The following is a 10,330-nucleotide window of genomic DNA, read 5'->3' as shown; positions in this document are numbered from 1 at the left end:
CCTTAAGAAGGCTTTCTCCAATGAAAAATATCCTATAAAGATTTGAGCTGGTAGCATCAGAGTCACGGGATGCAAATGGTCTGGTCTGCAGGCCAAATGTTACATTGATCTGGATGCGTCATTGGGCAAGCCCTGTGGGTAGTTTTGGATAATTTTTGGCCTGGGCTCAGCTCATTTGCATACAGAGAGGTAGTTCAGGATTGAGCAGTTTTTGCCACTGGATACAAAATGTTTCTGCTCATGTCTGAATTGGAGCTCATTATACATCTCAAATACGGGCTGGTTTGTGGTAAGGTTAATTCAGAAAGAAACTTCCTGCCCACTCTGTGTTTGGATACTTTCTGGTCATGAATTCTGGGAATCACAGAGCTCTAAACGCAGAATGCCTACTAATTCACCTCCTGACGTGATAGTGCTGTGTCTTGCATGGATTTGATGATTGGAAAAAAAAAAAGAGGCAGTTCAGGACCTGTTTTATATACAATAATGCCTTGAAGTAGTTTGGAATTGCACCATTACTGCATTGTTAAGCTAGCGATAAGTGCCAGCGGATATGTGTGCAGTAGGACAGGGTTGAATCCTCGGTTGAATCGCGCAACCGATGGAGTTCAGTGTGCTTTGAGAGTTCTGCAAGGGGTGATCCAATGGTCAAAGTTAGGGAAGAAGATCAATCATTCTTTCATGCGAAAGATGCAATCCAAACCCCCTTGCAGCAGAAGCAGAATAGTTTGAAATCTGATGTAATGGATTGACCCATCGATCATCTAGATTCTTCTTTTATCTCATCTAGATACTATATCAGCTTTATAGATCGATGCATACATAACCCATCAAAATTTAAGAATTCTTTTGCACTAACACTGTCAAATTCCTCACCATGTCAATATCCTATGCACTCCGAAAACATTTCAAATGCTTTCCCTTTATCCTTCTAGCTGCCTCTACCTCCATGGCTTAATTCTTGAATTATGAACAATGTGGCTGCTCGATCAACCATGTTGCAATATGCCATCTGCTGTCCTGTACAATCGAAGGCCTACAGCATGAGCTATGAGTGGTGTTTGTTACAGGTTCAAGTAGAAGAATCCCATGGACAAATAGCTGAAAACAATCCCTGAATACAAGGCTATCATGCACACAATCTGAAGACAATTTGACGTTACAGTCCGAGTATTCTTGGTGCAATAAAGAAAGCGAACAAATGGTTCTTATTCAGGGTATCTTTGATTTGCTCGAACCAGAGCAGCAGTCACACAGACAACTCTGACTTGGAGATGAGGATGCCATCTCTATCAGCATACAGCCACTCTCCTTCATGGATCATCGTACCCCCAATGTCGACCGGTACGTGCTTCTCACCAAGCCCCTTCTTGTTCGATTTCAAGGGGTTGGACCCCAAGGCTGTGACTCCAATGTCCAAGCCGGAGATCTCATCAACATCTCTGATGCAGCCGCTCACAAGGATACCAGCCCAGCCCATATTCTGGGCCAGCAATGCCAGGTTGCCTCCAACGAGGGCGCATCTCCGGCTCCCTCCGCCATCCACAACCAAGACCTTTCCATCCCCGGGATTCTCGAGAATTTCCCGGACCAGAACATTGTCCTCGAACACCTTGAGCGTGACCACGGGGCCGGAGAAGGCTCGGCATCGGCCGTACGTTTGGAAGATTGGCGCAAGAACTCGCAGTTCCCCCTCGGAAAGAAGGGTTGGGTTTGCATCGCAAAGTTCGGCAGTTGCTGAAGAAGACGCCATCTGCACTGGAGAGTGGAGACGTGTCGCCAATATATTAATACCCAGCTGGTATCGAAGGAATACTCGTTTTCCTACAAATATATTGAAGATAAACTATATACTGTGTGTTTCAAAGAGACTCTTTGGCTCTATTTTTTTGCTTTTTTTTTTCCTTTGTTTTTGATATGAAGGGATGAATCTTCTTGTTTTTCTTTTTCCAGAAGAAAATCATCGCATGCAAGAACAAAAGCATGACACAACCGATTCGTTTTACGGCAATTATCATTAGAACGTTGAACTTACTAGCTGCGTCATTGCCCCGAGTGCAAAGATATTATTAGAACATTAATAGAACAATAAAGCCGTAAAGGTGCTATATTCTCCATTTTATCACTAATTCATCAGAACTTAACCCAACTGCAATTTTAATCTACACGTGGAAATTCAGAAACACGATATAACATTAGTACATGGGCAGAGGATCCAACACAAGATCTTAACATCAGGAAGCGATTTTTTTTTTTTTTTAAAAAAAAACAAAACATCAGACAGCGAAGCTGCGATAACAAACCGCTGCATTCGGCACACCAAATTTGAGACATACCTCTCGGAATAGCAAACTGGGGCCTGCTATCCTAAATACAAAACCATCACAAACCCATCGAAGTTTCTTGATGTTTTTGCGCCCATTTGGGGAAGGGGGAGGGGGGAGGGAGGAGATGAGGCAGTTGGAGCCTGAAACTGCTTCTAGATTGAGAGCCAAAAGCATTTAAAGATCCCCAGCCAACCAGTCAAAAGAGACTTTGACAAGTAGAAAGCATATGGGATTTCGTTCTTAGCCAACTCTGGGAAACAGATGAGGAACTTTCCTTCTCCATCACTCATCTTAGGGGATTATTTGGTTGGAAGCTTTGGAAGGAGATTGGCTGCATCTGGTTACTTATTGCATGCCAATTGTTCACAACCCTCCAATCCAATGGGCATCCTACCAACATGCATAGGAGTATCTTGAAACTGTGGGCCGTGGCAAGGGCAAGGCAGAGGCATGGAGTTGCCCTTGGAATCCACCATTTTTTGACACATAGCTATTGAATAAGATTCTTTGAATTCAATAGGTCATCATGTCAGAGTTAGTTGGACTAATTTATTGGACAATATATGCTTTGATTGAATGTACATTTGATCTTTGATATGAGTGGGTATAAAATCAAGGTCTGGTCAAAATTGATGGCCAAGAGATACCAAGTCATAATTGAACTGTTTGTAGTAAATATAAAGTTGTAGACAAATTTGCTGCATCTAGGGTAGGTGAAGATATCTAAGAATATAAATTAGAGGTCTTATGTTACGGAAGCGTGTAATGTTGATTTTAGGGGAAAATGTTATAAAACAAACAACAATAGGGTGAATATACATCCGGTTTTGATGCTATTTTGCTTCTCTAGAGATTGGATTACTCTCGATATGCTTGTCCAAATGCTACTTGGCAATGCTCACGATTAGCCCTACCAATTAGGAGGTGGTGTTCTACTATCAAAACTAAGGTAGCTTGTTTTAAAAAGTACACCTAAAAAATCAAACCTAAATGTCACATCTCGAACCCAGCATCCGGATTCGGTACGCGACACGACTGCATGAGCTTTAGAGTAGTGCCCTAAAGATCATGCAAGCCTAAAATGAATAAAAATCCGATAACTCCACAATTAATTAATTAATTCAAATAAATAAATCTATTATATCCAAATAATTAAATTAGTTCAATTACGAGAACTTTCAACATTTATTGGTATCAAAATAAACTAACTAACTGATGACTTTGACACTTGAACTCTGCACCCAATCCATCCGAAACTTTGCATCCTGCGACTCTAAAAAAGAGAAAGAAAAAGGGGTGGTGAGCTTTACAGTCCAGTAATATAAGTTTCATTGCACACATTATGAAATCACAAACTGATTATCAATAATGCTCAAATAATCAGTATAAATATGCACATCAAATATCAATATAAATCCAGCCACTCAAGAGTGTTAGATCATATAATATCTCATAAACCTTCATTAGTATTTTCAATGCTTTCCATTCCGTTTCTTATTAATTTAATTCGGATAAATTATCTTTTTGACTTTAGGCTACATCCCGCTCACGTTTTCGGCCCATGACGGAGCAACTAGTAGTTTCACATTTTCGGTCTGTGATGGGGCAATCAATAGCATCACAATTTCAGCCTGTGACAGAGCAACCAATAGTTTCACATTGCCGACCTATGACAGAGCAATCAATAGTATCACATTTTTAGCCTGCGATGGGGCTACCAGTAGTTTCACATTTTTGGCCTATGACGGAGCAATCGATAGGATCACATGTCCAGCCTGTGATGGAGCAACCAATAGTTTCACATTTTCGGCCTATGATGAGACAATCAATAGTATCACATTTCTAGCCTATGATGGTACAACCAGTAGTTTCACATTTCTGGCCTATGACGGGTTACATTTCCAGCATGTGATGGGGCAACTAGTAAAGAGATAAGCCCAAAATCCTTGTTAATTTAATTAGTTCACATGCACACATCAATTCCTTTTTAACTTTATTTCCGACTTAGACTAACCACTGTCATATTTCTGGCTCATGATGGGGCAATCAATATAATATGGTTAGTCCAGAGCACCACATCCATTAGTCCGATTATGCAAGTATAATTTATGCTCATATATGCATATAGTCATGATCAAAATACGATTTAATACCAAAACCACCATAAAATCATTCTTATTTCTTACTTATCTGGATCATAGCATAACATACATATATAGGTACACAAATATCTATATCATGTAGGTCGGTGTACAAGGATTCTTACTTCTTTGCTAACAACCACACAAACTGACCACCTGCCCACACCGCGATCTATAGATCGGGGTGCGCAAAACTTTTGCTCAATGTCGTCTTGTTGAATAGATTGTTCCCCTACATAACTAAGTCAACATTAAAAATTATCCAAGGTATTTAACAACCCAGAACCCTCTATTGATACTCTAAAGGGTCCACCAGCACCTAGCATCCCAAGACTATCCAACAATCCTTAAAAACAATGATCTCTCTGGGAAACTAGAGAGAGGAGAAAGAAAATAAGAAAAAGGCAAGAGAGGACTGAGTGGCTCTCTCTCTCTCTCTCTCTCTCTCTCTCTCTCTCTCTCTCTCTCTCTTTCTCTCTTTCTTCCTTCTTCTCGATGGAAGGGGGGTGTTCGGCGGTAGGTGGTCCATGGTCAGCGACGCCCCATGGCCGATGGCCCATGGCGATGCCAGCAGTGGCCACGCCCAGTACAAGCCAACCGAGCAGAGGAAAGAAAGCAAAACAGGGAAGTCCTATTTTCACATCGATCTAACGGCTTGCTGGTTGGATTCAAGGAGAACGGTGGCCCAATGACCGGAGAAAAGAAGGAGAAGGAGACGAAGAGCTCTCACTTCGGTCCGGCGAAGCTTTCGGCAAGATTCCGGCGAAGATTCAAAGAGAAGAGTCGGAAAAGCAAACTTGGAATCGGCGGCGTTTTCCACCAATTTGGGTGGAGGAAATCGGAGGAGGGGGAGGAGAATTATATAAGCAAGATCTCCGAGTTCAATTCGAACTCAAACCGCCCTCAGAGAGTCCTCCTTTCCGTCGGAATCAAGGAGGAAGAAGATACCCATCGGAGTCTTCTTCTCCGCCTGGACCGTGCCACTGTGCATGGTCTGGTTGGACCGGGCCCCCTTCGGGCCGGCGCACAAGCCCATGGGATTAGGCGCGCGAGGTCGGGCTAGGTGTGGTCACTCCAGGCCGGCCCATGAGCCCTAATTTTTTTTGGGTTATTACATACTTCCCCCTTAAAAAAAATTTCGTTCTCGAAATTAATTTATTTAAAGCTTCAAATCTTGAAGGTATGCAACCATCATATCATCCTCGAGCCCCTAAATAATCTTCCTCTCAGAATGCCTGCTCACAAGGTTTTAAATACTTATTGAATTCATAATAATTATTGAATTCTCTTGATCTCTTCTAAAAGAGGCCAACCTCCCAACTTTGGATTTAAATGTCAAAATTCTTTGTCGAAGAATTTAATTGCTCTTGATTAATTCCACATAAAGATCGTAATTGGCTTAACAGAAATAGGAGAAAGCTTTAGCATCAAATACTCTTCATAATCTATAATCATGTTTCTTTTCATAACTTCGCCCATGATTAATGAAGTCCTTACTTTTCACACTAAAACTAAGGCAGCTAGTTTTAAAAAGTACATCTAACAAATCAAGCCCAAAGTCTTGCATTCCGAGCTTGGCCCAAAAGTTTTGTGCATCCTCCATCATGGCGGAAGTCCAATGTTTGAATCATCTTATTTGGGTCTCAAATTTGCGGCTGCAACATGATTTGTAGGGCCAAGGTAATGGACATGGGCCTACTTTGCCTAAAACCCAGTAGAGCTCCAATTACCTACGAAACTCTCATCAACCAAAAACATTCAAATAAATCAAAATAAAATAAGAATATATAGATAAATATACTGGAAATGAAATAAAATTCTGAATGGTTGGTAAAGTTGGCAGACCCGGCAATTAATTCTTGATGATGGGCTGGATATCAGACTAAAATTTGATGACACACCTAAATTGTGTGACAAAGATCGTGGTAGTTCATGCTTTTGAAGCAGGAAGGTGATGGTTCCTCAAAGTTAATATATGGATACATTTAGGAAAATGGGAAAAAAAAAATTAGTGGAACATGGAACTAGATTGTCTTCCATCAATTTCTTGCTACCAACTTTACCAACTCTAGCTTTAGCACCTTTGAAACCATTCTACTCAAGTGTCAGAAATTGTAATTTGAGGGAAGAAAAACTAAAAATAAGAACCAATTCTTAAATCTAGAACCATTCTACTGCAACCATTTTCACTGGTTCGGGTCAACCTCATTTTGATTCTTTATGATTCATTTAGGGGCAAGCTCAGTCCAAAGCCCAAATTTAAGCCTTATCCATTATATATGAAAAAATGATAGAGTGTGTCACTCGGTTACTTTTTCACTTGCTTATGCTAACGTTATTTAGGGCTGGCAAAATGTGACTCCACCTTAATCAGATTTATGTTCGAGCTGCCATAAGCGGTTTGGAGTTGGACTAAATGGGTATGGATCGTAAACTGATCAATTTATTTAACAATTTAATATTTGGATCGGGTTTGGATTTTGGATATCTAGTCTGTTTAACCTGTTTAATCTATTTAATCAATTTAATATTCAGATCAGGTAGGGCTAGGTGACCTGTTTAACTCATTTAATCTGCTTAAGACTTGTTTAAGCGGTTCAAATCTACCTACCTTTCCATCAAAAAAATCTGCTCAATATGTTTTTGTCCCGTTTAACCCGACTGCCTTTAATCCGTTTAAATCCATTTAACCCATTAAAAATCTACCGTTTAACCTAACTTGATCTGCTCAATAAAAGATTATGCGGGTCAAATCAGATTACCTGTTCAATAAGCACGTCAGATTCTAATTGATCAATTTTTGACCTAACGTGCATTGAACTCGATCTGTATCCAATCTGGCTCGACCCAAATGCCACCCCTGTAAATCTTACTATATATTAGACATAACAAATATTGAGAGAACAATTTATATAGTTATTTTTCATTTTAGGAAAGCATGCCTTTTTTATAATTATCAGAAAATAAAAAATATATATTTAAGGCTTGTTTAGGAAGTTCCGGCCAGATCTGGTAGGATTATCCGAGAAGAAAGTCACAAGAGTAAGAGAGAAGGGAGGAAGAGTAGGTGGGGGAAAATATCCAACCTATATTCGTTGCGCTATCCTTAGCAAAACGATAGGTGTTGAAATGGCTTGGATTGGTCCCAGCTCGGGCATGAATACGGTCCTATTAAATTACATATGCCCATTTACTCAAGCCTCGGAATTCTGTCGGATTTTGATATAGATGCATATGGTTTATGATTCAGATTGGAACCGGAATCGGAACGAGAACAAGAATCGGGGCGGATTTATTCTGGTTCATACTCAAATCGGAGTATTTTTATGTAAATTTTTGAAAAATAAATTAAATAGAGAGATAGTTTTGGTAAGTTATTTTTTTAAAATACATATGGCGGAATGAATTTAAATATTGAGGATGGAGCCAGAATTGGATTTTGGAGGATTAGAGCATTCTCATCCTCTTCTAATAGAACTTTTTCCAACCAAATGGAAGAAATGAGAGTCACTCAAACCAAACACACCCCAAATTAGATGTAACCGTATCTAAATCTTTCACAAGGTGTGACACATTTCAATTATTTCATTGGGTTTATATGGCAGTAGTTCAGTGTTGGCCGTAACTTTACCCGACCGGGGAATTCAAACCCCAGGTACAGGTTCAGATACAGAATAGACTAGGCCATAAACGTCGTAGAACTTGACTCCATGAGAGTTGTTCAAATATAGTATTTTGTGTATATATGTTTGTGGAAGCAAGAGAAAAACTTGAAAAAGCTTGTGGCTAAATAGAGAGAGAGAGAGAGAGAGAGAGAGAGAGAGAGAGAGAGAGAGAGACGTAAAAGCATCAGTCTTTTGAAATCGTAGCTTCTCCCTTGGGCGTGCTCATGGACTTTCCAAGACAAAGAAATTTATGGGACATGGACTTTCCAATCTAGGACCCACCTAGTAAATGGGCTACAGTGGCCTTTAAGTAGGCCTTTTTGACCTTGTGCACCCTTTCCGCATACAAGATGGGTAGATGCACTCTGAAGTTCTCTATCGCCAAGAGCTGAGGAAAGTAAAGAATAGAGAGAGAGAGAGAGAGAGAGAGAGAGAGTATGATACGCCATCTTAATACCAGGCTCTATACTGGTAGCTCTCTATTGTTGGATCAGTATGTTCAATATGAAGGACGGTTTAGCATACCGAGTGTCAATATATCTTTCATACTGCGTAGCAGCACTGATCAATACGGTATGATACGTTTCATACTGCTCGGTTCAATACAATATGGTATATCTTATGTCAAAGTATGCCTAAAATAAGAATAGGAGTAACAACTTCTTGGAAAGCAACAAAAGGAACAGCCAAAAGTGGAATGCAAAATCTTTTACTTCATATGAGATTTCTCCATAATTCCCTATGGTTTCTCATGCAATTCCAGTGATCTTCCAATGAAGTGTCCTTTTTCTTCGAGAAATTGATAGGTAGTTGGATAATAATTATAAAAAGATCTCTCAATCTTCCAAATCTAGAAGTTTATTTGGAGGAGAGGACGTTATTAATTATTAGGTTACTACTCATTCACAATTCATGACTAAGAGGTGTGATGAGGTAAGCAGTGCAGCCGTGTTAGCAGGAACATGCTAGTGATGGTGCACACCATAAGCTGAGCCTTCTGGCAATCTTTAATAGCAACCTCCCAAGTCTAGCCATTGATGTGCACAGTTGGTGCTAATTGGGCCATGCTCGTCTTCAATGATAGCATTCATCATTTACTTGTAGGTTTGAGAATCCTAGGGTTTGATGCACTCTACTGCAACTCATGTGAAACTAAAACATAGATCATTGGTATCTTCTTTGCAACCATAGGTAGGTAAAGTGATTGCTTTGTTCTCTCTGTTCTTTTTTTTTTCGGTGAAAAAAAGACGCCAACCATAACTCGTTCGTCGATTTAGTTTCCTATAGAAATAATATGCGACGATTGCAGTGATAAAAACCATGGTTTGAGTATAGGGTGCAAAAACTAGTCTCTCTCTCTCTCTCTCTCTCTCTCTCTCTCTCTCTCTCTCTCTCTCTCTCTCTCTGTGGAACAAAACCATGCCACCATTTTCCTAGGGTTTGTCCATGCGTTTCTAGAATGCTTATGACCATATGTCCACTTGGCAGCTACAATTGGGAGTATTCTTAGACCCTTTCAATTTGTCACGCTACTACTATATGGTTGCTGATTTGTAAAATTTTATTTTTGCAAGCGAGGTATTCTATTAGGTGATGCAACAAAGTTGCTTTCATGAACAGATTGGTCATCTCAAGGTTGTTCTTTCATACGTCTGCCAGTTAAAATAAAAGATGAAAGGTGTTCAGTATAAGTTTAGTTCACCATAAAGTATCGATCATAATATGAGCAACCTTCATTCCCAAGAGAGAATGGGAGTAGGACTGGTATAGAATATTTAGATCTTATCATTCTTTTCTACCGGCCATGACCAAAGCTCACATCACTGGATGGCCACAAGCCAAATTTTTTTCATTATTGCCATGGCTAAAATATTTTTGTTCGAGTCGATCGACTGTATCTGTACAGTTCAAAATCGACAGGTCACGGAAGAAACTTGTTTGTTAATCAATTCATCAATCCCATCTGATATCAACAAGTTTGGAGCACTATGACAAATATGAGGCCAAACAATGCAGAAAGATTAAGGCATTCTTATAAATTTGGCACGTGTGAACACTGGAGGATTTGTTCTATATCTGATGATCTATTTCAATATATTTTGCTAAAAGAATACCTTCTAAGCAACAGCACGTGTATTACAGTAGGACTAGGACAAAATCAAAGATCTAGTATGTTGGAATTAATGGAGTAAAGGTA

The 10,330-nt window shown here is 39.8% G+C and overlaps 1 protein-coding gene across 3 annotated transcripts; it reads right to left on the bottom strand.

The window, feature by feature from the left end:
• Positions 1-854: 854 nt before the first annotated feature.
• On the bottom strand, positions 855-2,655 carry LOC103715904 (putative 4-hydroxy-4-methyl-2-oxoglutarate aldolase 3). 3 transcript variants are annotated; one of them, XM_008803697.4, is made up of 2 exons: positions 2,337-2,655; positions 855-1,753 (listed from the first exon to the last, which is right to left on the bottom strand). In XM_008803697.4, the coding sequence occupies exons 1-2, from the start codon at positions 2,499-2,501 to the stop codon at positions 1,250-1,252; spliced, it is 669 nt and encodes a 222-aa protein (XP_008801919.2). In that variant the 5' UTR covers positions 2,502-2,655; the 3' UTR covers positions 855-1,249. The 3 variants fall into 3 exon arrangements, with proteins under 3 accessions (XP_008801919.2, XP_008801920.2, XP_026663822.2); XM_008803698.3 differs by having other exon boundaries at positions 855-1,758; positions 2,337-2,476; XM_026808021.2 differs by having other exon boundaries at positions 855-1,824; positions 2,337-2,420.
• Between the last annotated feature and the right edge of the window lie 7,675 nt (positions 2,656-10,330).

This window comes from Phoenix dactylifera, chromosome 1, assembly GCF_009389715.1.
Source record: "Phoenix dactylifera cultivar Barhee BC4 chromosome 1, palm_55x_up_171113_PBpolish2nd_filt_p, whole genome shotgun sequence".
NCBI lineage: Eukaryota > Viridiplantae > Streptophyta > Magnoliopsida > Arecales > Arecaceae > Phoenix > Phoenix dactylifera.
Note: the sequence above shows the minus strand (reverse complement) of the source record. Positions and strands in the feature narration are given on the sequence as shown.